The 27,495-nt window shown below is 43.5% G+C and overlaps 2 protein-coding genes across 5 annotated transcripts in view; one reads left to right on the forward strand and one right to left on the reverse strand.

The window, feature by feature from the left end:
• Positions 1–22,732, forward strand: part of CLUH (CLUH binding protein of NUMT mRNA) — a 73,663-nt gene extending 50,931 nt beyond the window's left edge. The window contains exons 14-26 of the mRNA XM_068098870.2: positions 3,393–3,551; positions 3,717–3,779; positions 11,556–11,815; positions 14,099–14,183; positions 14,757–14,910; positions 15,001–15,140; positions 15,244–15,324; positions 18,225–18,350; positions 20,148–20,269; positions 20,408–20,501; positions 21,584–21,718; positions 21,841–21,914; positions 22,014–22,732. Of these exons, the coding sequence (XP_067954971.2) occupies positions 3,393–3,551; positions 3,717–3,779; positions 11,556–11,815; positions 14,099–14,183; positions 14,757–14,910; positions 15,001–15,140; positions 15,244–15,324; positions 18,225–18,350; positions 20,148–20,269; positions 20,408–20,501; positions 21,584–21,718; positions 21,841–21,914; positions 22,014–22,155 (1,635 nt within the window). The 3' untranslated portion in view covers positions 22,156–22,732. The remainder of the gene's footprint in view (positions 1–3,392; positions 3,552–3,716; positions 3,780–11,555; positions 11,816–14,098; positions 14,184–14,756; positions 14,911–15,000; positions 15,141–15,243; positions 15,325–18,224; positions 18,351–20,147; positions 20,270–20,407; positions 20,502–21,583; positions 21,719–21,840; positions 21,915–22,013) is intronic.
• Position 22,733: 1 nt separating this feature from the next.
• The window catches only part of PAFAH1B1 (platelet activating factor acetylhydrolase 1b regulatory subunit 1), a 49,014-nt gene continuing 44,252 nt past the window's right edge, over positions 22,734–27,495 (reverse strand). For all 4 annotated transcript variants that reach the window (XM_078780309.1, XM_078780308.1, XM_078780310.1 and 1 more), the window contains 4 exons: positions 26,422–26,650; positions 26,206–26,307; positions 25,863–26,019; positions 22,734–25,674 (listed from right to left, as the gene is read on the reverse strand). In XM_078780309.1, the coding sequence (XP_078636435.1) occupies positions 25,601–25,674; positions 25,863–26,019; positions 26,206–26,307; positions 26,422–26,650 (562 nt within the window). In that variant the 3' untranslated portion in view covers positions 22,734–25,600. The remainder of the gene's footprint in view (positions 25,675–25,862; positions 26,020–26,205; positions 26,308–26,421; positions 26,651–27,495) is intronic.

The raw sequence follows: 27,495 nt of genomic DNA on the forward strand, positions 1-27,495 counted from the left end.
ATTTTTGAGGTCAAAAAGTCAAAGGTCAACTCAAGGTCAAACTTCCAAAATCATCAATTTTTCTCTGAAAAACCTTCAATTTGCATCTGAAAAACGTCAATTTTCGTCTGATTGACTTGAAAATAGAACAGCATTTGCATAGTACATCACTGAATTGGGAAACCAACTTTTTGAGGTCAAAAAGTCAAAGGTCAACTCTAGGTCAAACTTCTAAAATCATCAATTTTCATCTAAAAATCGTCACTTTTCATCCTATCGACCCGAACTTTGATCAAGAACGTCAATTTTGATCTTAATGAAATGGACAATTTGTTGGATCAATTGCAACCTTTGTTTTTTGATATCTCAAAAAGTTGTGAACGGATTCGGATGAAATTTAGCAGAGAGGTTGTGTATGTGACACGGACGAAATGATTAGATTTTGGTTCAGGTCCGAATCCAGATCCGGCCTATCAGTGGGATGCAAAACATAGACTGTTCAGCCTGGCGGAGGTATGCTCTCTGCCAGTGCCGTTCGAGTTTTAAAGTTGTATTTATGCATAACGAAGTAGATAATTATTTTTGGATTATTTATTAGCACAATTAGGCTATACTCGCAATCACTTGAAAGTGGCAATTCCATGGAATTTGCAGGGGACATATCTCACGAGATTGTGAGTTGGACGTTGCTTTGACTGACTCCATTCCCGCCATACGTTGCCGTAACTTTGATGGAGACCAGTAATGCCCGAGGAATGGCAGGCCTAACTGCCAGTGACTGAGAGACGGTGCAACAAGCTGATAGGGAACGTCCTTGGCAAAGAAGGCGCATCTGACTGCAGGTGACCGAGAGACTGCAATAAGCTGACAGAGAACATCATCTGTTGAAGTAACATTTTACGTTATTCAGAATTTCCGTGGGTACCTGCCAGTTCATTTAATGATACACGAAGGCATTGAGGGGTCCTTATGGAGCTAAAGGCCTTTTCCCCCGCTGAAGCAGTGGATGTCATCCACTGCTTCAGCGTGGATGGGATGTCATCTCATGGTGCAAATGACTCCTAGATTTTCCTGTCGGCATCCATATCGCTAAGAATGCCAACTATTGCTTCTCTGGGGGGAGGGAGTGTGACTGCACTCGACCTATCCACACTAGGCCTCTGTTCGCATCGCTCAGTCTTCACACCCCGTTGATGTGCAATGGCGGAGCAAACTTTGATTCTCCAGGTGGAGGGTGTCTAATCTTCTCTTCTCTTTCTATATAATAATAAGCTAAGGCTTTTCTGTTGGGGGATTTTTACCACTGGCTTCTGCGAGTATATTATAGTATGCGAAGGTATCCAACTTTGTCCACCCATCTCTTTTGGCAAACTGCTGTCTACACTCCCTGCTGTGGTGTCATATCGACTTTCTCTTTCTCATATCGACTTCTCTTTCTCTTCATGGTGACTTTCTCTTTTGCCTTCAACGGTTTTGAACTTTCCCCTCTTTGATGTAGGTGCGTTTTTAATGCAAAACCTGTCTGTTTAGTCTGGTGAATGCCACCATCCTGTTGCTCCAAAGCTTGTTGTGCAGATGTTCCAGCTGTGTTGTTGTCATCCTGTGCTGTACGTCTGGAAAATTGGTGCCACGTTTTTAATTTGTTTAGGTGTGCGCATGCGTGCATACATGTATACACACACACTGGCTCAGTTGGTCTGTAAAAAAAACAGCACTAACTGAAGAAACTCGGCTGTGGATTGAATCCTCTCTGGGGTTGGGCGCTCTTGCCAAACGTTTGCAAAAAACGTTTCTAAATCTATGTAAGCATACTGATGTTGTGTTTAGCAGCTGATACTGATTGGGCAGTGGATGCTTGTGTGTTTTTCACAAACTGTGACTGAGGCATTTTTCGCCCATTTCATCTTGATGCTTGTAGTCACGGCTACAACTTGATGTTCTTATTCACCGATAATGGGTACCTAAAAAGGGTAGATCTGTGGCAGGCAACCCCTGTTAGTCAGGACCCTCACAGAAAGTGATGGTGTGGTGCAGGGGGTCAAAGTCTCTGTCACAGTTAAGTGATGCTAGAGGTATATATTCTCATGTCGGTACACCTTTTGGGTAGAATCCACTCCATCTGAAGATGGCCAATGGATCCCAAAGTTATTGTGTGAACATGCTTTCTCGGCCTTTGGGTTAGGATGCATGTGTCAGTTTGACCATGTGCTTCGGCCTTTAGGGTGAAGCACATGCGTGCACTAGTTACACCCGCACAAACGATGCGACAAGTGGGGTTAAGCAATTTGGTTCATGTCTGTCCATCCGTCCAATTGTCTGATCACTTTATGATCGAGGAACAACTTATGCAAATCGACTTGTATTTTGACCACAAATCAGAACATGAAAAGGAACACAAGTCTGCCATTTTACCATATTTTGGCTTTGAATTGGTCCCAATTGCACATACGCAGAGAGGTGCAAGATAATTATCTTTTTTTACACTTTCTACCTGCCTGGAAATCAAACAAAATTGAAAATCATTCCAAACAGGAGACTTACTGTTTTTAAGGATGTTATGAAGGATACAAACAACATACACGTAGAACTAATGTAATGTGTTGGATAGGGTGGTGTAATAGACACTGAGGAAAATGGTGGTAAAACCCAGAATGAATTTATTTATACGACTTTAACCTTCTTTAAACTTTGTTTAAATCCTTCTGGTCCCATCTGCCTTTACCTTACCTGGCTGACTGTCTTACAGAGGACAAGTACAAATTATACTTTCCTATCAACCCCGGATGCCACCTATGCCACCCCTCACAGCATACATAACTACAGCAGACAACTTCACTGTAACGGGTCCCTGGTTACAAAAATGTTCGAGCCTATGTGAATACGCATACCACGCTAGCTTAATATGCTACCTAATTATTTCCCCCTCCAATGTAACAATATATATATATATATATATATATATATATATATATATATATATTAATAATATATATGTATATGTGTATATATACTGTATATATATATATATATATATATATATATATATATATATATATATATATATATATATATATATATGTGTCTTTTAGCTTATCACTCAATAAATGCTTGGCAAATATGGATTATCAATACCTCGTTGGAAAGTCTTGGACAGGGAAGTGATGTGACATATTTATGAGATTTTTAATTCCATGGGTTGCAAATAGTATAATCTTTATTGCTGATGTCTTCTTTTTTTCTCTCTGTTAATGCTTTTTGGTACATTGGAGTTAATGACAAGCACCCTAATGAAAGGCCCTTTTTATTTGGCATTTTGGGCCATTTTTGCATTTCAGCTGCATGTACGGATGATGCTTGTCATGCACTTGACATTTGATCAAAATCTTTTCTTTCTTTTTTGTATTGATGAGTAGCTCAAGGAGTCTTTGGAACACTCGGCGGTGATTTTGGATGGATCCACTCTTACGGAGTTTATGCATCGTTTCGGTATCAATATTCGCTACTTGGGAACTGTGGTCCATGCACTGGAAGAGCAGAAGGAACAGGATTGTAACCGACTTCACTTCTTGCATGTTCGTTTTGCATTGTCACGCAACCCCCCGCCTCCTGCCCCCTGCCCCCAGATTTCAGCCCCTTCCTCACTACTTTCCACCCACCACATCCCCCAACCCCTCACCTCTCGATCTGCGTGCCCCACCAACTCTAACCACTCCTCCCTGTTTTTTTTTTCTGAACAGCGTCTGCTTGTCACAGAAATAATCGTACGTGCTGCAAAACACCTCTTCCGCACATACCTGCAGGTGAGAATACTACTTTAAAAACAAATGTAAAGTTATGAAACACATTTTTTTATCTTACGTGTTTGAAACAATAAAAGTGAATGAGAACGCATCTTCATATGGATAAAGCGAGCTACCTCTGGCTGTCGGTCTTGTATGCACTCCTAAACCATGGAATGAGTTTAAACTTGGTTGTTATATATACTCAGGGTGTACCTGGGAAAATTTTGGGTGATCAAAAAACATTCATAGCCCCGTTTGATTTGACTTAAGTGGCGACGCATATTCTCTATGTAAATGTGTATCGTGTAGCGCCGTTCCTGGTGATAGTGGGTATTTCAAGTCATAGTCTGTCATAATACACAGTCAGTTTGTGTATTTGTACTGATGTCTGTCCCCCTCATAAGGGTATGTTTTTAAAGGCCAATCTTTTAACAGGAATGTGTGTTCACTATGGTCTATTTTTGAGGCTAAAACAAACTCGAAAAACATTTTCTATAAAAGAGTAATCATTGTCTCTTCTATTGGATGGTGGCTTGTAGATGGTGGCTTGCAAACTAAGCCTCAAGGGCGGTGTACAGAAGCGTTAAAAAAAACAAAAACAATAAATACAAGGCACAGAGAGGTGAAACTCGCTGCACGTAATGTACAATGCGCGCAGAGTAAAACGAGTGTCCATTTACATCCGTATGATGTCAAATAAAGAAGATAGAAGCACACTTGACACTAGGCCGAGGCTTCAGACTTTAGCACGCTCATGAGGCTGCAACGTTCAAGAAACTGTTCCAACCCGTCATTTTGACGGGCTTTTTACGAGTCTTTATATTAATAGGCTAAGGGACCGGCTTTGTCCGCTCTTCTTCTCCTCCCGACGATGATGTGCGCCCGTTTTGTTGACTGCAAATCCACCCTTGCGTGTTAGTCATTTACAGTAGGTATTATGACTTTTGTAAACCTTCATTTAGGGGGGTATTTCCCAGCAAAAAACACGCATTCTGCCCCTTATGGGCAGCCATTTTGTTTTTGTGCAGACGAGATTATACGATTCCTCTGGAACTGCAGGTCCCGAGTTCGAATCGCGTTGGTGTCAAAAAAATTTTTTTAAATATCCGTTTTGTTAAAAACCACGAGCTTGACATACTTTCAAAGCCGGAGAAATATATTTTTAGTTCAGTTGTCACACGCAAGTTCTTCGTGGTGGATGAGTTTGACAAATTTCCGTTTTGCACCCACGGTTTCTGACGTTAAATATCCCACGCTGTCCTTTGCCTAAACTAGGCGAGCCATCTCGGGCAGTCTGAACTAATTACAAATTCCTGCTCTAATTTTAATCGAACAACAGGCATGTCCAGATGATTCGTGAAAGACTTGGGCTGATCTTCTTACAGCCAACCCCACAAAAATGTGGGAATAATTATGACAGTTAAAGAAGAAGTTACTTTCAAGTATCTAGATACTATAAGAGAGCCGCTTGTCTGTATGTCTGTGTCTGTCTGTCTGTATGTCACCATTTTCTCAGAGATGGCTGAACGGATCTTCTTAAAACTTTCAGAGGTTCATCAGTGAGTTCTGGGGAGTATTTTGGGCGAAAAAAATATATATATATATATATGTAGAAGTTTTGTGATTTTATTTTTTATTTTTTTATAAATCACTCTATTATATGGTGCCTGAGCCTTTGTAGCTTTGTGAAAGGTAATACTAAATTATCCCAGATTAGTGTGTGTGTGTGTGTGTGTGTGTGTGTGTGTGTGTGTGTGTGTGTGTGTGTGTGTGTGTGTGTGTGTGTGTGTGTGTGTGTGTGTGATAATATATTAAATATAAATTTTCCTTGGATGTCTGTAGGAAAATGTTTTAGCCGCCTACAAAAAAAAAAATATATATATATATATATATATTTGATTTCTTCAAAATGCCAACAGGATTAGAACATCATCAGGCAACACTGAGTATTTCTGCTATTTTATAAAATAAATTAGGAAATTGAATGTTTCATGTTTGCTAATATATTACCCTCCGCCACCAAAGGTGGATGGAGGTTGTTTTTTCACCCCTGTCTGTTTGTCTGTCTGTTTGTTTGTGAACGAAATATCTCAAAAGTTGTGGACGGATTCGGACGAAATTTGGCAGAGATGTAGTGTATGTGACAAGGACGAAATCATTCGATTTTGGTGAAGATCCGGATTCGGATCCGGCTATTAGAATTTATAAAGTGATTCTTCACCATTGGGAGGTAGGGCCAAAAACGATACATAGCAGGATAACTCAAAAAGTTATGGATGGATTTGGCGAAACTTGGTGGACAGGTTGTGTGTGTGACAAGGAAGAATCGATTCAATTTTGGTGACTATCTGAAAATGGATTCGGATATGAGAATTATTTAATTTTTTAAGTGATTCTTCACCATTGAGTGATATGGCCAACCAGGCGGAGGTATGCTCCCTACTGAGTGCCGTCCTAGTTTTCTCTGCCACTGAAGGAGGCAGTGGTGAAGGTGCAGTGAGTAGAGGCATTTGTGAGGGTGCAGTGAGTGCAGACATTGGTGAGGGTGCAGGCAGTGGTGAGGGTGCAGCGAGTGCAGACAGTGGTGAGGGTGCAATAAGTGCAGGCAGTGGTGAGGGTGCAGCGAGTGCAGGCAGTGATGAGGGTGCAGTGAGTGCAGGCAGTGGTGAGCGTGCAGTGAGTGCAGGCTGTGGTGAGGATGCAGTGGGTGCAGGCAGTGCTGAGGGTGCAGTGAGTGCAGGCTGTGGTGAGGGTGTAGTGAGTGCAGGCTGTGGTGAGGGTGCATTGAGTGCAGGCTGTGGTGAGGGTGCAGTGAGTGCAAGCAGTGCTGATGGTGCAGTGGGTGCAGGCTGTGGTGGGGGTGCAGCAATAGAGATAGGTAGGAATGACGTCTGGGAGACCGTCTTTGTGAGCGATTAAACTATTAAGTATGAAGATTCTTCATTCTGTAGGAAGTATTTGGTGGTTTCAAAGGAGCAGGAGTTAGGGACATTGAAGGAAGGTTAAATGACATCATATCGGGTCACGGCAGGAAGACGTTGGTTGTGGTACACCAAGGAGCAAATGATGGAGGGAAAGTTTACTCGGAGGATTTGAAAAATAGATACAGGATATTGGGAAAGTGGCTGAAAGCAAAGGGTTGTGAGGTAACGTTTTCTGGGATTCTCCCAAGATTAGGAAATGGAATATAAATTATGATCAGAGCAATAGATTCCAACCAATGGCTGAAAACTAAATAGAAAGGGGGCAGGAAGGTTTGCAGTGGGGATGGCAGGAATTCGGGCTTTTCAGGTTGGAGGTGGGGAGGATATGAAGTGGTGGGGAGGATATGAAGTGGTGGGGAGGATATGAAGTGGTGGGGAGGATATGAAGTGGTGGGGAGGATATGAAGTTGGAGGTGGGGAGGATATGAAGTGGTGGGGAGGATATGAAGTGGTGGGGAGGATATGAAGTTGGAGGTGGGGAGGATATGAAGTGGTGGGGAGGATATGAAGTTGGAGGTGGGGAGGATATGAAGTGGTGGGGAGGATATGAAGTTGGAGGTGGGGAGGATATGAAGTGGTGGGGAGGATATGAAGTTGGAGGTGGGGAGGATATGAAGTGGTGGGGAGGATATGAAGTGGTGGGGAGGATATGAAGTGGTGGGGAGGATATGAAGTGGTGGGGAGGATATGAAGTGGTGGGGAGGATATGAAGTGGTGGGGAGGATATGAAGTTGGAGGTGGGGAGGATATGAAGTGGTGGGGAGGATATGAAGTGGTGGGGAGGATATGAAGTTGGAGGTGGGGAGGATATGAAGTGGTGGGGAGGATATGAAGTGGTGGGGAGGATATGAAGTTGGAGGTGGGGAGGATATGAAGTGGTGGGGAGGATATGAAGTGGTGGGGAGGATATGAAGTTGGAGGTGGGGAGGATATGAAGTGGTGGGGAGGATATGAAGTTGGAGGTGGGGAGGATATGAAGTGGTGGGGAGGATATGAAGTTGGAGGTGGGGAGGATATGAAGTGGTGGGGAGGATATGAAGTGGTGGGGAGGATATGAAGTGGTGGGGAGGATATGAAGTGGTGGGGAGGATATGAAGTGGTGGGGAGGATATGAAGTGGTGGGGAGGATATGAAGTGGTGGGGAGGATATGAAGTGGTGGGGAGGATATGAAGTGGTGGGGAGGATATGAAGTTGGAGGTGGGGAGGATATGAAGTGGTGGGGAGGATATGAAGTGGTGGGGAGGATATGAAGTTGGAGGTGGGGAGGATATGAAGTGGTGGGGAGGATATGAAGTGGTGGGGAGGATATGAAGTGGTGGGGAGGATATGAAGTTGGAGGTGGGGAGGATATGAAGTGGTGGGGAGGATATGAAGTGGTGGGGAGGATATGAAGTGGTGGGGAGGATATGAAGTGGTGGGGAGGATATGAAGTTGTAGGTGGGGAGGATATGAAGTGGTGGGGAGGATATGAAGTGGTGGGGAGGATATGAAGTGGTGGGGAGGATATGAAGTTGTAGGTGGGGAGGATATGAAGTTGGAGGTGGGGAGGATATGAAGTGGTGGGGAGGATATGAAGTGGTGGGGAGGATATGAAGTGGTGGGGAGGATATGAAGTTGTAGGTGGGGAGGATATGAAGTTGGAGGTGGGGAGGATATGAAGTGGTGGGGAGGATATGAAGTGGTGGGGAGGATATGAAGTTGGAGGTGGGGAGGATATGAAGTGGTGGGGAGGATATGAAGTGGTGGGGAGGATATGAAGTGGTGGGGAGGATATGAAGTTGTAGGTGGGGAGGATATGAAGTGGTGGGGAGGATATGAAGTGGTGGGGAGGATATGAAGTTGTAGGTGGGGAGGATATGAAGTGGTGGGGAGGATATGAAGTGGTGGGGAGGATATGAAGTTGGAGGTGGGGAGGATATGAAGTGGTGGGGAGGATATGAAGTGGTGGGGAGGATATGAAGTGGTGGGGAGGATATGAAGTTGTAGGTGGGGAGGATATGAAGTGGTGGGGAGGATATGAAGTGGTGGGGAGGATATGAAGTGGTGGGGAGGATATGAAGTGGTGGGGAGGATATGAAGTGGTGGGGAGGATATGAAGTTGTAGGTGGGGAGGATATGAAGTTGGAGGTGGGGAGGATATGAAGTGGTGGGGAGGATATGAAGTGGTGGGGAGGATATGAAGTGGTGGGGAGGATATGAAGTGGTGGGGAGGATATGAAGTTGTAGGTGGGGAGGATATGAAGTTGGAGGTGGGGAGGATATGAAGTGGTGGGGAGGATATGAAGTGGTGGGGAGGATATGAAGTGGTGGGGAGGATATGAAGTGGTGGGGAGGATATGAAGTGGTGGGGAGGATATGAAGTGGTGGGGAGGATATGAAGTGGTGGGGAGGATATGAAGTGGTGGGGAGGATATGAAGTGGTGGGGAGGATATGAAGTGGTGGGGAGGATATGAAGTGGTGGGGAGGATATGAAGTGGTGGGGAGGATATGAAGTGGTGGGGAGGATATGAAGTGGTGGGGAGGATATGAAGTTGGAGGTGGGGAGGATATGAAGTTGGAGGTGGGGAGGATATGAAGGAAGGAACCGATGTCATTTTGATGGACAAGACCAGGAAGGAAAATATGATTTCAGGAAGGGAAATGTTAAACTTATTCGAGATCAATGCGAGGAATTTAAATAATAATACGGGAGAGGTTTAGGCAAAGTAGATGACGAGGAGGACAATACAGTTACAGTAACCGTAAGTGAGGCATGGTTTAATGAGGAGAGTACTGGAGGGCAGGATTAGAAGGCTACAAGGTGTACAGGTGTGATAGGAAGGAGAAAATAGGAGGAGGTGTCGCAATCTGGGTAAAATACAGCATTGCATAAAGAGATAGGGGAGACATTAAGGAGGGAATTAATGTAGAGGATTCTGTATGGGTCGAGATTAGAGATTGTAAAAACAGTAAGATACTGTTAGGATGCTTTTATAGGAGCCCTGGTGTGAGGGAAGAGAAGGAAGGAGGAGTACATGAAGAATTCATAAAGGCATGTGGTAAGGGAAGAGTACTGATTTATGGGTGATTTTAACTTGCCAGGGATAGATTGGGTCCAGGAACAGGGAAATGGCAGAGGAGATGAAGATCTACAATGGTGTAAGGTGCACTTTGCAACACCTGAAATAAACTAGCTCAGTACAAGACAGGAAAAGGCCTGGAAGACCCAGAAAGACCCCCCCCCCCCCCCCCCAAGGCAAGAGAAACACTTGAAGTTGGTCAGCTTACATGACAGAAGATAAATAAAGTCAGCAGCTGGCAAATAAAATGAGAGCAGGCCTGAACATTAACATCTCGTCCAGCACTGTGCACAGATGGCTGATTGCAGCAGGTCTCCATGGCAGAGAAGAACCAAATAAACCATTGAAAAGACCACAGAATAAGGTGGAAAGACTGAAATTTGTTTGGCAACACCAAGATTGGGCAACTGAATAATGGAATTGGGCACTTTGGTCTGATAAAATCGAAGTTTGACTTTCTGGGTTCAAAGAGACGCCAGTTCGTACACCGAAGACCTGGAGAACGTTATGACACACAATGTTTGCAGTGTACTGTTTAACATGGGGGAGGTTTCCGTGACTGTCTCGGGTTGTATCTCAGCTTTTGGTGAAGGAAAACTTGTTAAAATCAATGGGACACTAACAAAAGAGAAGTACAAGCAGATACTGCAGCACCGTGCAGTTCAACGTGAAAATCGTTTAATTAGAAGAGCATTCATTTTACACCAAGATAATGATCCAAAACAAACTTCCAATATTGTATTCCAGTATTTGGAGAAAGTTTACAGCTGGTGTGCTCTAAGTGGTAGAATGGTCATTCCAGTATCCAGACATGAGTCCCATCAAGGCCATATTTGATTACCTAAAAAAAGAGAACCCAACTAACCTTGCAGAACTGCGGAATGTACTCCAGTATATTTGGCACAATATTCCTGTATTGAGTGTGACAAGTTAGTGCAGAAGTGGCGTTCTTACCTTTGAGTTGTCTAAGTAGAATGAAGAACTAGTCTTGTTGGTGAAAGGCCAGCGTCAATTTGCTCCGCCAAATGGTTAACACCCAAAACGTGAGTTTCTCATCACTTCCTACAGCGGTTAGCACACCTTGATGAAAGTCCTGTTCATTTCATCCTTTGAGCTATCTAGTTTGGATTTGATTCCCCACCACAATAGAAACTCGGATCGGTGCGTTGCAGGCATAGCATTGGCTCACAAAGGATGGTAAGCTCGGTGTTAAGCCGGACCCAGGACTAAAAACAACACCTGACAAAGGGTGGATCAGCTCCCTTCGAGAGCCAAGGTCCATCCAGTACGGAGATGGTGTCTCCTGAAAAAGACCCAATGGGGGTACTAAGATTTATTTCTCCACCTGGCCTAGTTACCCCTCCTGCACAGTGGTCCTGTGAAGAGGTTTCCTTGTTTCCAGACTAGGTGAGGGCTTTGCCAGTTTTTCCTCTTCTTCTTTTTCTTTGTAGCCCTTTACATTTAGTGGCCCTCAGCCTTGTTTATGGTGAACTTCAATAATAATAAATAAAAAAGCTGCTTCGTGACATACTTGAGCCATAAATGGTCACTAGTTGACCCCACAAGGTGGGAATCATTTGGGTCATTAAAGTAGTGGTGGTAGTAGTAGTCGTTTGCTTTAGCTGCTGAAAATGGTCTCCTTTTTGGTCAGTTTTGTCCTTATGGGGTTCTTCACATGGTGAATATAACGGTAAGCCATTCTTGAGAATGTGTGTGATGATGTCCCCTCAATTTTCCATTCATCCATAGCCTGTGGAAATGTCCACACTGTCTGTTGCTGTTGCTCACTTCCTCAACTGCTTCCTATCATCGTGTCCGACTCCCGACACGCACTTGGCCACTCCCGACGAGGGCTCGGCCTCTCGCAATCGGCGTCGAAGCAAGCGCCGTGGTGGCGGACGAGGAGCTCCAGGTGCAGAGAGCACGAGTTGGGCGCAGCTTACACCTGCTGATCTGTGGAAGAACCTTGCGGTCGAGGCACAGGAGCGCTACATCTTCCTCATTACCAGGTACAAACATCTATAAGTTAAGCAACTTATCTGGGGTCTTTCAAGAACATGAAATGTTCTTCGGACACGCGCACACTTCCCAACAAGTTGTCCAATAGTTAGACACGTTTTGCTGCAAATTGCATTTAGAAATGTCATGGGTTGTTCCCAGATTGCATATGGACATCCATGCTATAACTCTCCATGGAATCTCAAGGAAATGCATGGGGAATTGACTCGATTACTGGCGATGTGGATTCGTGGAAGTACTTTTGTTCTTTTTCCCAAGTTTACCGGATTAAACACTTTGTAGCTACTTAAGGGAGTCCATACGGTGAAACACTCTTGGATAAATGCATCACAGATGTAAAATCAACAGTTTCTATTGACTTCCTGGTTCTTCAGTTACTTTGTTGCATCTCTAACTAAGTTGGTGACAAATCTCAAGGAAGCCGGGCCTCAGAAAAGCAAACGGAAGTCAAACACAGATGATGACTGATGTTGAGAGAGCCCTGAACTGGAACAAAACTTTAGCCAAAGGTCGAGGAACCTAAAGTTTGCCTGGAAATGACGAGTTCAGTTTGTGTCAACCTGTGGCTGCCTTTAGATGTGGCACACCTAGATAATCCTTAGATGTGGATAACTTTTTGTTCTAAATTTTGATGTTTTTTTATTTGTTTTTTTTTTCATCTTTTTTTGCTCTCATCTCATTTTTGTCGTTTGATCCTTTATAACTCATCCCTAGATGTGGCACACCTCACTGATCCTTAGATGTAGCAGATCTTGTTATTCCTTTGATGTGGCACACCTCACCAACCCTCAGATGTGGCAGACCTCACCGATCCTCAGATGTGGTACACCTCACCGAGCCTCAGATGTGACACACCTCACTGACCCTGACATGTGACACACCTCACTGACCTTCAGTTGTTGCAAACCTCGCCGATCCTTAGATGTGGCAGATCTTGTTAATCTTTAGATGTGGCACACCTCACCGATCCTCAGATGTAGCGGATCTTATTAATCCTTAGGTGTGGCACACCTCACCGAGCCTCAGATGTGGTACACCTCACCGATCCTTATATGTGGCAGACCTAGTTAATCCTTAGATGTTGCAGATCTTGTTAATCCTTAGATGTGGCCCACCTCACCGAGCCTCAGATGTGGTACACCTCACCGATCCTTATATGTGGCAGACCTAGTTAATCCTTAGATGTTGCAGATCTTGTTAATCCTTAGATGTGGCCCACCTCACCGAGCCTCAGATGTGGTACACCTCACCGATCCTTATATGTGGCAGACCTAGTTAATCCTTAGATGTTGCAGATCTTGTTAATCTTTAGATGTGGCACACCTCACCGATCCTCAGATGTGGCGGATCTTATTAATCCTTAGGTGTGGCACACCTCACCGAGCCTCAGATGTGGTACACCTCACCGATCTTTATATGTGGCAGACCTAGTTAATCCTTAGATGTTGCAGATCTTGTTAATCCTTAGATGTGGCCCACCTCACCGAGCCTCAGATGTGACACAGCTCACTGACCCTGAGTTGTGGCACACCTTGCCGACCCTCAGATGAGGGACATCCCCGTGTTTTGTGTTTGATTTACTCTCATGCTTTTTCAGAAGACCTCGAGGATACCATGTTTTCCTCATCTTTCTCTTCTTTCCTTCATGTGGCCCTCTTATTTTTACACTTGTCCTCCTCACGTTTCACAAATTGCGTGTTGTCAGACATGCATAAGGCATGGCGATCCTCATCATTCCTTTAAGTGGTAGATTTAAAAAAAAACTTTTTTACATTTACATACTAAAAACTTTATTTATCCATAATTATGGTTAGATTGACTGGTATAAAACAATTTCAAAAGGAAAATCAGCAATTGATCCAAAATACATAACTCAATCGCCATTATGTTAGGGTTAGACCATCCGCTCCGAGTCTGGGGAGTTGACAGTTCGGTGCTGGTCTCAGCAATCATACCGAAGACTTGCAAGTGCGTGCAGCTTCCTCAGTAGGATATAATATGGAGTAAAGTGTTGTTTGTCCATTTTATCGTCATCTGATCATGCTAATGTCATGTGAAAAGTGAGGTTGTGGACGTCCACCCACTTCTCTGGTCATTCCTACCTCCTCCTAACCATACTTTCCTCTTATTCAACTTCTACACATTTCTTTTTCTCCCCTATTCTACAGTTCCCTTCATTTTCTCAATTCCAGCACCTTTGCTGCATCAGGCAGATTAAAAACTAAAATCAGAAAGGAAATGTTTGTGCTTACAAGCCTCACCTGTCGCCACAGCGAAGGTATCGACCAAGCCGTTGAAAAGTTTGGACTCCAGAAGATCACGCTACTCCGAGAGCTTTGCATCAAAGGTGGCATCCAGGTGAGGTGCTTTGATATGGAGAGGGCAAACAAACCCTTGTGCCACAAACTCCTCTAGATCGATTGCCGGAACGATACAATTGGGACTTTTTGCTGTGGCCATTTCATTTATGGACGGACAACTTTAGATCTTCAGAAAACGGTCTCTTTAATTTTAAAAATGTCACTGGTGCAACAACTCAGGTTGCTTGGAGGTTTGGAACAATTTTTGATGCAAAAATAGGATTGAGGTATCCACACATATTTTGGTGTTATAGTCTGAGAGGAACTGAGTATGAAGAACATGTCAGAGTGGAGATAAGTTGAGATCTCAACATAAGTTCACAAAAACACCTGATAAGGGGAAGAATGTACCACCCAGCATTTGAGCTTTGGTCTTGGACACGTTTTGCCTTGAGAACTCATCAGTGAGACAAAACCGACTTGTCTTGAGACCGAAACGTGTTTGAACTTTACCACAGCAGTAAAAATAAGCAAATAAATGTGAGTTTTGAGAGGGCATATTATGCCTTGGACTCCCTCGAATGTCGAGACTTTTGAAGATTGCTCTGTGACATATTTGTGTGTTTTGTAGTTGCTGTTACGTGAGTACGCGCTGGACGGACGTCAAAAGCCTGCGTTTGGGGAGGAGGACATAGAAAACCTCTTTCCCATTGCAAAGCACCTGTGGCCTCCCGCGTGTGATGCTCAACACCTCCTGCAGAGTGCCCAGGCACGCATCCAGCAAGGTGCCACCCCCACCTGGCCGGGATGCTTGCCGCAATCTCCAGATGTGTCCGACGCGTCTCGTGTACAAACCTTCCGCATGCTGTCTGCAGGTTTTCTGAAGGACGCCTGTGACCAAACAGCTGAAGCCCTAAATCTGTACAACAACATCTTTGGTGCTCTTCATCCTGACATCTGCGCGTGCCTCCGTGTCTTGGCACGACTCAATTACATCCTGGGAAACCAGGCAGAGGTAAAATGTCACATAGCATTCATAGTACTGTTGGTGAACCTGGAAGAAGACTTCATAGATCAAATTATTTGATGACGAGTGTGATTTTGCCATCCATTTGCAGGCCCTGATTCACCAAGAGAAAGCCTTGATAATGAGTGAGCGAGTGCTTGGTCTGGATAACCCATACACCATTCAGGACTACGTAAGTGTTTGAGAGCACCTGAAACGGGAAAGATCCCAGTGAAAATTTATCAAAAAAGGAAGCATGTGTTTTATACCTCTCCCTCCCACAGATCTCTCGATGTCCCTGCTCTCAAATGTTGTCTTTGTGTCCTTCCCCCTCTCTCCCCATCTTGTCTACCGCTCCCTTTATCTTATGTTTTATGTGTCAGTTTGCCTTTTTGTGATTGATGTTAGTTAGCTCTTACACGAGCCTCGATCTTGTATACAAAAAAACAAATAGATTTCAAAAAAGCAGCATGTACCAGGGTTGGCATTGAACCACCGACCCCCACGATTCGGAGCAGATGCTCAAATCCCCATGCCACCAACATTGGTCCATCGAGGTGGCTGGTCTTTTTATGGTTCAGTTTTCACATTCATCTTTAAATTAATAATTGCATCAGGTAGATATTGATTTCAACAGGCAATTGTTGTGTTGACATGCTGATAATCTGAGTTAATGTATACACTGTATATACTATACAGGTTTTGTTTTGACCAGGATTTTAAAGATTTGCTGTTCCATCCTCAATCTCACTTGTAGCCACCTTCAGGAAATGTATCATGCATGACTATGGGTGTTGGGTTCCAGCACTACAAGGAATAAATTGATCGGGATCTGTGTGAACTAAAACTCCCTCATTGATACCTCAATTATGTTGAGGGTGTGCATATGAGGGATATCCATCATAATCAAATGGTAACAAGAATGGGACTCAGTAGAGAGCATACCACCGCCTGGTTGGCCGTATCACTCAATGGTGAAGAATCACTTTTAAAATTATACCAGCTGGATCCGGATCCGGATCTTCACCAAAATTGAATCGCTTCTTCCTTGTCACACACACAACCTGTCCAGCAAGTTTCGTCCAAATCCATCCACAACTTTTTCAGATATCCTGCTAGGTATAGTTTTTGGCCCGATCTCCCAATGGTGAAGAATCGCTTAAAAAATTCTGCTAGCTGAATCCGAATCCGGATCTTCACAAAAATCTAATCATTACGTCGGTGTCACATACACTACATCTCTGCCAAATTTCATCCGAATCCGTCTACAACCTTTTGAGATATTTTGTTCACAAACGGACATGCAGACAGACAAACGGGGTTGTAACATAACCTCCATCCACCTTTTGTTACGTGCTCCTCCCCAAACCCCGGTCACGGTGTACCTCCGAGCCCCGAAAGGAGTAATGGCAGAAAGATGTGCTATTATGTGTGCCAATGACCAATGGTCAATGGTCAAACCACACCAATCAATCGATACCAAAAACCAAGTATTGTATTAATATCGCACAATCTATCTATAATTCCAGTAATCTTTGTTTGTTTGTTTGTTTGTATGTCTGTGACCGCTGTTTCTCGACAACCACGGGTCCGATATACTTTAAACTTGCCAGGTATATTGCTGGGGACCCGAGGATGTGCCTTTTCAAGGTTTCATATTAATCGGACAAGTACTTACCGAGCTATGTCCAAAAAACGATTCAACCAATCAGAGAGCAGCGAGTTATCGCGTGTGCCGAACGTGGCGAACACACTCTGCCTCGGACGGCACATTTGAGAGCGTATTCATTTATTTCACGTTGGCAAACTATGTTGCCGCTATGTTGGCGTTAAACTATGTTTTAAAACTAATTAAAACCATTTCATGTAAATAGAGGGGGGGGATTGTCACTGTACTCGCAAGCCGTTCGCCGTTCGCTTTGGCGTTGCGAATGGACCAAAACATTTCATGGACCAAACCATTTCATGTAAAGCGTTCGCCGTTCGCTTTGGCGTTGTGAATGGACCAAAACATTTCATGAACCAAACCATTTCATGTAAATAGAGGGGGGGGGGGGGATTGTCACCGTACTCGCACCCACGTACCCACGTACCCACGTACGGGCATTGCACCCACGTACGGGCATGCCCTAGTAATAACAACTTGCGCAAGTACAAGAAAACCTCAATTGCACAACAAAACACCATATATTTCCTATGATGGTACCACCAGTTTCTTAACTCAATAACTCACGGTACTCCACGTGAGCGAACTGTAACGCCCCCAGTCACTGTCACGACACCAGGCCAAAGTCGATCCACGCTCCGGTGATCACAAGAAAAGGTCGTACTGAGACCTGAACCCAGGATGGCTGATAGTCGACGCTGCAGAAGAGCCGCTGGGTGAGGTCGGGCCGACGTCGGTCAGGTAAAAGTTCACCCAAAAGGCGACTGGGAATTCACACCTTTGGTTCACCAGACAATGACGCTGACATGAACGAGCAGCAGTTCCCAAGCGGAGAACCGCGAATTCCTAAGCAAAATCCACGACAAACAGGAAAACCAGGCGAATCGCTGGTGCGAGGTGAAATGGCTGGTGCGAGGTGAAATGGTGGACGGGCCCGTAATGGAGGCGTACCTGCTCTCCAGCAATGATTCACTTTCAGAACCAAAAGCAAAACCCGTCACGCAGGTTTATCTGCCACAGCAATAACGACACTGTCCCAGGAATCCCTTTCCCGGGGAAACCAATATTCGCTCGGGACCAATGTCCACCAGCGTCCACTCGACACCTCGAAGCAGATCGGCCTTCCTTTCCCGATCTCACTTGATCCGCTCCAGCCTCTTCTTCCTCCGCTTCCGGTTTCTACCGATCCATTTCGTTTTTCTTTTGAAACACTAATTTTTACCTTTGAAGACAGTTATCTCCATTTCACACTCAAACTGTAACAATAATAGTATATGAAACTAAAAATGCTTCCAGTGGATGAAAACCACACAGACGGAAGTGACGAATCCATAACACTTTGGTGGTGGAGGTAAAAATACTTAAAGAATTTATTTGCCCATGAATATACCACACATTTACCCAGTCTCTCACCCACCCCTCCCAAGGTGATCTGTGCTCTTTTTGCCTTCACTAATGCACAAGTCGCAAAGGCATTGAAGCTCCTGTACCGTGCACGATACCTGGCTCTTATTGTCTGCAGTGAGGATCATCCACAAATAGCCACTATTGATGTAAGACTTCCAGCAGACACCAGTACCATGGTTCCGTGTTTTGGTTGATTTTGATAGTGATTGGCTTTATAGGCCTTTACCAAATGATTGAACCACAAACTATATCACCCATATGCTAAATTATTTGAAGGGCGTGGATATCTGAAAACATATTTATTTATTTTACTTGGTGTCAAGAAAGATCACCAGCCCTTTTGAATATTTTTACTTAGTTGAGGCATTGGAGCTTCATGCATTTGAAAGCTTTGGTAGCTTCTTCAAGTTGAGGTACAAAGGAATATTTACATGGTGACTCAACCAACTCATTTAATACTGCTTTGATGTTCCCAAACACAGAATTAATTTTATCTTAAGAATCGACATTGTACAGTACTTTTAACCTGCAACAGATCGCAGGTCTACAAGAGCTCCGCAGTTGTTGGTTGTTTTTTTTATAGGGGTCGATTTTTGAAATGTGCACCCATTGGTTGACAGCTGCTGCACCCCACCCACATTTGTCACTAGACTCCACCCACCATGGCACACAGATGAAATATGGCCACCATCTTGGTTTTCTGAGGGGCTAAAACATCAGGCTTGTAGGCCTGTGCTGATGATAAACTGCCCGGGTTTGTTGTCAGATTTCCATTGGCTTTGTTTGGGTCGAGTATTACTCATGATAAAATACCCTGAAAAATTAAATCAATATCGAATAAAAATTATTAGTAAGGTTCAATCAAGCCCGCTAGCACGCACAGTACACAACTCCCTTAAACAAAAAGCGTTACATAATTTTTGACCAGCTCCATATTGGAGTTAAGCAATGCGTGACGAATCGGCTCATTTTGATATAACCGTGGGGAGGGTGACAGATGAGAAGTGTCGAGTTAATCTTTTAATAGGACATTCAATGTGTGTTTCCTAATCGAATGATAACCAGATTTTGTCGCAGGTGCAGTCATTGGTTCACGAGTTATCAAACAGAATGACCACTATATTCGTCATGGGTGTGTGTCTGTCTGTCCGCAGCATAACTACCCGATATCATCCAATCTTCATGAAACTTGGGTGGGAGGTTGATATCATGATCTAGTTGTGTTCTGCCTAGAGTGGGCGTATTGCGCCCATTGTGGGCGGAGCGACGCCCGAACAAGATGTCTTTTTCGGGGGTAATCAATTTCAACCTACATCTTCTCCAAGGGGTTTGGTGGAATCTGACAGGGGTTTTGGTATTTGGTTAGGCCAATGTCACGTGTCTAGCCCCACAGAGCTCGATTTTTTCATTTTCGCCCCAAGGTCAAGGTCACAAGGTCACAAAATTTAGAAAAGTCGATTTTTAATGGTTTTATTACATTGTTCGCTTCCTGATAGGGTGAAATGTCATACATGATCTTATTTTATCACATATATCATGAAATACAAGTTTTCCAACAAATTTCAGAATCTTTGACCTTTGAAGGTGACAAAGGTCAAATTTTCAAAGTTGTCGGAATCGAACCAAATTTTCGGTATTGTGTAGCCAACTAGTCTCAGAACAGATAATACATTCCTATTTATATATTTTCAATGTCGGTTTTGACCTGTCATTGAATACCACTCGCTTGTGAACCATCGTCGTCTCCTGACTTGTTCTTGTTTATAAACACTACCATTGTTGACCAATCACAGGGCCTGGAGATGCTTACTGTGAGCTTAGACAAACAGCTGCTTGTGGATCAGCAGTGAAAGCTTGCTTGACAGGGGCTTGCCATGGCTTATACTGAGCCAATGCATTTTTTCCCCCCCTTTGGATCTTGAAAGATGATAATGTGTGTACAGAGTAACATTGGCCTCATGCTGACTGCAGTGGAGGAGCACGACACAGCCCAACGTTTTCTGGACAAAGCCCTAACCCTCAACACGAAGCATTGTGGTGAAATGTCACTCAAAGTTGCACTCAGGTTTGTATAGTTAAACCACTGCACCGCACCACGAAAGCTGAACTTTACCAGCATCTTGCAATCACAAGGCTGAAGGGTAATTTTTATAATCGCTTCAGTTACTCACACACAAACCTTTTACTTGTATGATGTGCACAGCCATCACTTCCTGGCTCGGAATTATGCTGCAAAGGGAGATTTCCGTTCGGCTTTGAAGCACGAGAAAGAGACATACACAGTATACAACGAGCAAGTGAGAATGTTCGCACGATTCCCATCTCCTTCCCCCACAGCTCAAAACACGTAATTATCATGCCAAGTTTGCTCCCATAAGTTATGATCAAAGTTTATACGAACAGACGTTATTGGGTTGACACAGGTTCACATGCAAAGTTCAACGTTGCGGTTTAAAGTTGTCCAAAAGGAGTGGCAGTTACAGTCCTAATATAAAAGCTGCCATATGTAAATGTGGTATAAGAAAAAGCAATATCTCTAACTCTAATAGAGAATGAAACATGTAAGATGTCTATGATGGTGAATCAGGTTTAAGATAATTTGCAGCTTGTAAGCTGCGGTACTCAACCGGAACATTGAGGTACTCAAAAGCACAAACTGTGGGTTAAGGGAGCTTTTTATTTAAAAATTGGTATTTTAAAATAAAAAGACCATGTTACAATCACCTAATCTATTTATGGATACAAAGATGGAGGAACTCCATGACACTTCAAAAAAGGGTCATGGAGTTCTACAACACAATTTTTTTTTTTTAATGATTAGGGAAGGGGCAGAGGTGGTGAGGGAAGGGTGGGGGCACTTTCCAGACCTTCATAACCCTTTTCATTCTCTCCTAACCCAATACATGGGTATGCAGAAAGCCCCCTCTTTAATAATATAAAAAGTGGCATGGGGGGGGGGGGGGGCTAGCAGGACAGGGGGCTAGCAGGATGGCCTAGATGTATACAAATTCGCTTCTGAACTGTCTAGTCTGGGTTAGAATCCCGACGTTTCATAGGCAGGGAAGTCCATCAGATAGCCATTAAACTGGCATTACTCAGTGGATGATGAAGGTCCCATGGAGTTCTTCGCGAAGAGTAAGCAAGTTATCACCGGCACCTTGAACAATTTACAAATTCCTGCACACCGTCAAGTATCCTGCGTCGGAGTGACAAATCCTCCAGGATTGTAACCCTCGCTAAAAAAAAAGAAAAAAAGATCGTTTCAGGAGAACTATGTATGGTACATGACGATTTATCACTTAATGTTAGAGCCAGTGATACTACAAAAGGGGTATCGTACAGTGCATTTGTGAAACGATGATGGGTTGTTGCCTGTCAGTTTGGGAAGACGCACGAGAGGACGGAAGCAAGTTACACATATTTACAGCAGCTCACAGACCAGGCGGTTGTTCTGCAGCGCAACGTGAACGAAATCTGCAAAAACGGTTCCAAACCATCCATCCAGCCCATGCAGGTAAAGCGAAAGTTTTGGAGATGAATTGCCGGGTAATGAAAATTTTGTGTACGCATTTAGTTTAAGTGACGAGCTGCATCTCTTTAAAAAAAAAAAAAGACCAACCTACAAACCGTTTTCAGATTCCTGCTCCAAACATGCCATACATCTTGGAGCTGTTGAATTCCATCAACGGAATAGTACTCCCGACATTAAGGTAGTTTACACTGCACTGAGGGGCCAAAGTTAAACTTTTTTACTTTTTGGAGGGCTTGAGTGTCACTTGCTTCCACCCTTGCCCATTTGTGCTTCTCAGTTGTGAAGACCTCCAAAAACTGAAGGCAGAGGTAAAGGAACTCGAGGACATGATGAACCAGGAGCCGCCTCCATTGGATGTTGAAGCGCTCATTGCCGAGACTGAAAATAAGGAAGAAAGTCCCGCCGGCCAAGAATCCTAGCAATATGAGCATTTTATAAACCAAATTGAACCCATGCTGGAAGCTATCCAGTGTACATTTCCAGCATCCTTAACGTTTGTTTTGTAGTACAATCTAACAAGACAATCAGGTTGAAAACTTTGGAAAAAATCATGCATTTTTGCAGAATTGCTACGAGTTTGATAATTTAGCTTTTAGATCCGTGTGAAAATGCTTATCGCTTCCATCCTCACCTTTTCCACCGATCCCCAAGAAGCCAACATCTTTCCCATTCCCACTTTTCTTCCTCTTCCTGCCATCCGTGCAGAGCGCATTTGCTTTGCAAACATTGTACACGTTTGTGGTCCCCTTATAGTTGTATGGAATGAAATAGGTGATGTCAGTGTCAGGTATGACCATTTTAATTGTTTCAGTGGATATCTGAAAACTTACAAAATGCTGCCTTTTGTTTTGAGTAACTCCATGTAAAACATGACATCTTCACCATGGGTGGGTAAGAAACTGGAGAGTGTGAAAAAACAAGATGTGAGAAAACAAGATGTTGGAAGGATTTTGGAAATGTTGAAATAAATGGTAAACAGGTACTCAAAAGCACAAACTGTGGGTTAAGGGAGCTTTTTATTTAAAAATTGGTATTTTTTTTTCTTTAATACAGGCTTGAAGAGGTATAATTTAGTATCGATGGAGGAACCCCTGCCCCCCCCCCTCCCCACCCGCTTTTTTTTCAAAAAGAGACATCCATTGAAGCTGGAGCAATATCCTCAGTGAGGTGGTAAAACAGCCATTGCATGGGAGGGGAAGGGAGGAAGAAGAAGAAAAACCAGAGTCACCCATGTCGAAGTTTTCCGGTTTGGTTGATGCAGCAGTGCCAGATGGTCAGTTGTAATGTGGGAGCCAATTTAGGAATGCAATTTGGCCAAGGTGTTTACAGGTACATGTGGATCAGCTCCAAAAGATTGTCAGGTAAATAAAGAACTTTTGTACAATCAAAAGCAGACCAATGGTAAAACTTAACTTTCCTCCACACTCCAATTGGACGCACCACTGATCAACTGCTAAACACCAATCAGATTTACAATACCTTCAAGCATAAGCTTACGCTCCTCCAAAACCACAGATTAGATAGATTCAACACCCTAGCATGGCATACAGGTATTAAAATCCAAAAGGTGTATACAAGAGGTATTCTCAAAGCATGGTTTGCACAGTCCTTTAAACTCCTGGAAAAATGAGAAAGCATTTTCCAGTACTGGAAAACTTGTTCAAGTCCTTAACCCCTCGAAAAATCACACAAATATAAATAATCTGCATGCCACCCACAGCCCTGACCCCTGGTCGGAATTGTTAATTCCACCATCTCGTTACCAATTTTATCTTCCCCTAGGGATTTACCAAAGCAGAGTTCAAATGGTTTCTCACAAGCCATGCAAAAACTATGCAAGTGTTTACAGGAACTCCCGATTAAGCAGGAAGTAGGTAATTAGCATGCGCACTGCAATTGTAAAAGGGAAAGGCAGATAATTTGAAGAATGTCAAATCTTTGCCATTTTAATTCCTCGTTGCTTGCCGAGCCACATTCACCACTGGAATTGGCTCATAAAGGAGTCTGTTCACAAGGCCAGATGCAGGGTTTGTGAGAAGACATTCCATAATCAGGAATATTGGGGAAAGTGCACTTTGGAGTCACGTGAGAGGTACCAAACACGATAGCATTGTGTCATATGCGATTCCAAATTGTCAGTCTAATTCCCACAATGTACGGAATTTTTGGTTGTATTTCGTTTATATTTGTTGTCTGCCCTCCCAAATATTTATCTGTATTGATTCGCTCTATCAAAAAAAATGCAATCGCTGCGACGATTGATGTTTTTTTTGGAAATGTATGTACAAGTGACATTGTAAGAGAATGTCATTCATACATAAATCTTGACGAGTATCAACTCCTGGAAAACTCCTGCAAATTTGGTCTCCCATGGATGTGCAGCAAATCATGCAAAGGAAACTAGAAGGGCCTCCTGTCCAAGAAAAGTACCAAAGGCATTGCCAAGCACAAAGTTTAATTCACCTTTGTCCTTCCCAAATTAGCAAATTGTGGCTGTTCTAATCTCTAATCATATGTTTAAGGACCCACTTGACACGAGCCAATCAATTCAGACCAAAGTAAATGGTGGAGCTATTTTCAAGTAAAATAAATTCTGGATAAAGAGACAGCAAAAGCCCATTTTATTTTCCAAGCCTATTTTTAATACATACACCACCGTCTTTGATGCAAGACAAAAAAAAAAAACAGAGTATTATTTGTACACAAATTTGAATCTAAACTTACAACATACCATTAAACACGTGCCTCAAAATATAATTAACCACACTGTCGAGAATTTTGAGGCTGGCAGCACACACGATGCCAACTCGAGCAGAGCCATGTGGAGAGCAGATAAGCAAAAAACCCAATATTGTGTGCGTCCATCTTTGCTCAGTATCCATGGCTCTGCACTCAGGACCAAAGCAGCGTCCAAGCTTTGGAAACCCACAACACAAAGGTACAAGTAGGGTGAAAGCATGGCGAGCTAAAAAAAGGGGGGGGTGAGCAGCACTGCAAGTTCAAAAAGCAATGGAAGCAGAAATAAAAGCAACAAGTCCACAAGCCTGTCAGGAAATCCCATTTGTGGTCTCGATTCAAAAGCCAATCTGTCCCAACTGAAAACCTCCAGGAAGTAGACCGAATGACAACACCGAGCAAAAGCGATGTAGGAGCTTGAGAAGTTAAGGGAATTTTTTTTTTTTGGTGGGAGCCGGAAGCTTGAAGGTCAACGTTCCATTACACAGCAATGTGTTGGTCAATACTTGAGCTGCACAGTGAGAGAAGCTAGTTCCAAAACAAAATGTGCAATATTTAAAAAAATAAAAAGGGACCAATTACAGCTACAATACTATATTTAAGCAGACTCAGAAAGCGCAAAAAAACAACAAAAAAACAAAACAACTGATACTCTGTGCATCATGGCCCAGTGTCCAAGGCCAAAAAAAGCCACAGTTACCATTTACATCATTAAGCATATACACAGCCACGTACAATACATACAGAGATTGATGGACCAACTGCAGAAAGGCCAAAAAAGTGAAATTAATTGGCAGGCAGGCCCCGTTGGAAACATCTAATGCCACAGCACACATACGCTTAGCATAACAGGTTCAGCGGTACACGGACTTTAATAATGCCACTGCTAAATGGCGCCCGTTTCCATGCAAGGAACTACGTACACGTTCTGCAGTTATGCTGATTACTTGGTTTGAATAATTTACATTATGGTATCTCAACGAAGGGCACACAAAGGTTGAAACAACTGCACGTTTGCTTTTATCTGTCAAGTACGAAAGCAAGAATAAGGGAAATCGAGTGGGTGGGAGAACGGCCGGAATAAAGTGCTAAGGCCGGGTACCCGTTATTATAACCGTGTACGAGGCATCAACGGCACTCCCAAACCTTCACAAGCTGGTCCACACTGCCGGTGATCACATACGGTGCACTTTTGTGGAAATCTATGGGTGGGCAGGAGAGGTCAACTTCTGATGAGAATCAAACCGCCAAACCAAATAATAAATGCATTTGATCAAAACAGTAATACGGACGATTAAAAAAAACAGTAAAATTGACGATTAAAAAAACAAAAAAAACAACAAAAAAACAAAACACGCAATGCCAGCAAAATCAGACTGTCGGCCCTCACCCATGGAAGTAACGAAGTGCTCGTGGGCAGCCAGGGTCTTGTGGCAGCGCTTGTTACGGAAGTCCCACACACGCAAGGTTTTATCATCTGCACAGCTCAGCACAAACTTACCACCAGGATGGAATAAGACGCCGCGCACCCAGTTGTCATGGCCGACCTGTGGAGTATGGAGGATAGCATAGTTGTGCTCTATCGTAGAAAGCACTTTGCACAAAAACGGACAACTTCACAAGAGCCAGCTTCAGGTTTGCTCAGATGAAGAGCAACAGACATGTTGGTCCAAAAAAAAATAATCAGATATTGTAGAAAGGGAGAAAAAAAAAATAAAGGAAAGAAAATTTACCAAAGTCATGACGCAGATGCCTGTACTTATGTCCCACATTTTGATAGTCTTGTCACGAGATCCAGACAGCAGGTAAGGTCCAGGTTTTCCTCCTTTCTTTCCCTAAGCACAACACCAAAATATCAAAAGGTCAGTCAATTCAAACCTCGTATATCAATCAGGCCCAAGTGTCAGGAACAGAGACTTCCCAATTACAGGTAAGTAACGTGGCCACACCTCGCCCCCAGCAGCCTCCAAAATTGCAGGTGCAGCCGCATCTGGGGCCCACGCAATGCACTCCACGACATGTTCGTGCTCGCGCAGCTCCGCTTTGCACTCCTTCGTCGCCGTGACCCACACACGCACAGTCTGATCATTGGAGCAACTTGCCAGAAGCGAACCATCCTGATTGGGCCTTACCATTCGCACCCACTCGCGATGGCCAGCAAATGTCTTCACACAGTAGCTACAAACAGAAAAGGGAGACGGAGACTATAAACATGAACAGAATATGATCACAAAGCTTGAAAATCTATTTGCTATTCTCTTTTTTGCAAATATATAGCAATCCCAATAAAATGGAAAAATGCTCAGTACCAGAACACTAAATATAATTCAATGTACAAACTTCTTTCAAATTTGGCGAATCCCCTCTCCACCCCCCGACCCCAATCCTTAAAATAAATAAAACCCCCCAAAACTTCAGCGAAGTCTCTGGCCCACCATCACAAATACCCACACTTCCCACCAAAAGAAAAACTGAAAGATGGCATAAAGTTGCACCATGAATGACCCGATATCAAATTTTTGAGTACAAAAATAAATAAATCTTGTTTTGACCCGTGACCCCAGGTCCCCACGCCCTGGGACATGAACCAGGGGGGAAAGGGGGGGGGGGGGGTCAAATTCAAAAAGGCCTAACATATTTTATGCGACCCCAAATGTTGATCGCATATACAAAGTTTCATTTATAAAATGTTTAAAATGTGCCTGTAATTGCATTTTTGGTATTTTAACCTTTTGACCCCACTTCAGGGCCCCATGGGGTTGGGCCAAAATGATACTGCTCTCACACCTTCTTACCATGTGATCATAACTCCCAAGTTTGGTGAATTTCTGCACAATCATTTAGAAGATAGCATGACGGATGAACAAACGGACAGACAGAGCCAATTACAACAATCCCAATATTTTTTTTTAAGCGTGTAGATAATAATCACGTACTTGAAAAATCCTTGACATCCAAAACATGCTAACATTTCCAACTTTAAACCCAATGAAAATGTTTTGTGTTTTTACCTAACATGGTCA

This window comes from Myxine glutinosa, chromosome 6 (assembly GCF_964187855.1).
Source record: "Myxine glutinosa chromosome 6, kmMyxGlut1.1, whole genome shotgun sequence".
NCBI classification, from domain to species: domain Eukaryota; kingdom Metazoa; phylum Chordata; class Myxini; order Myxiniformes; family Myxinidae; genus Myxine; species Myxine glutinosa.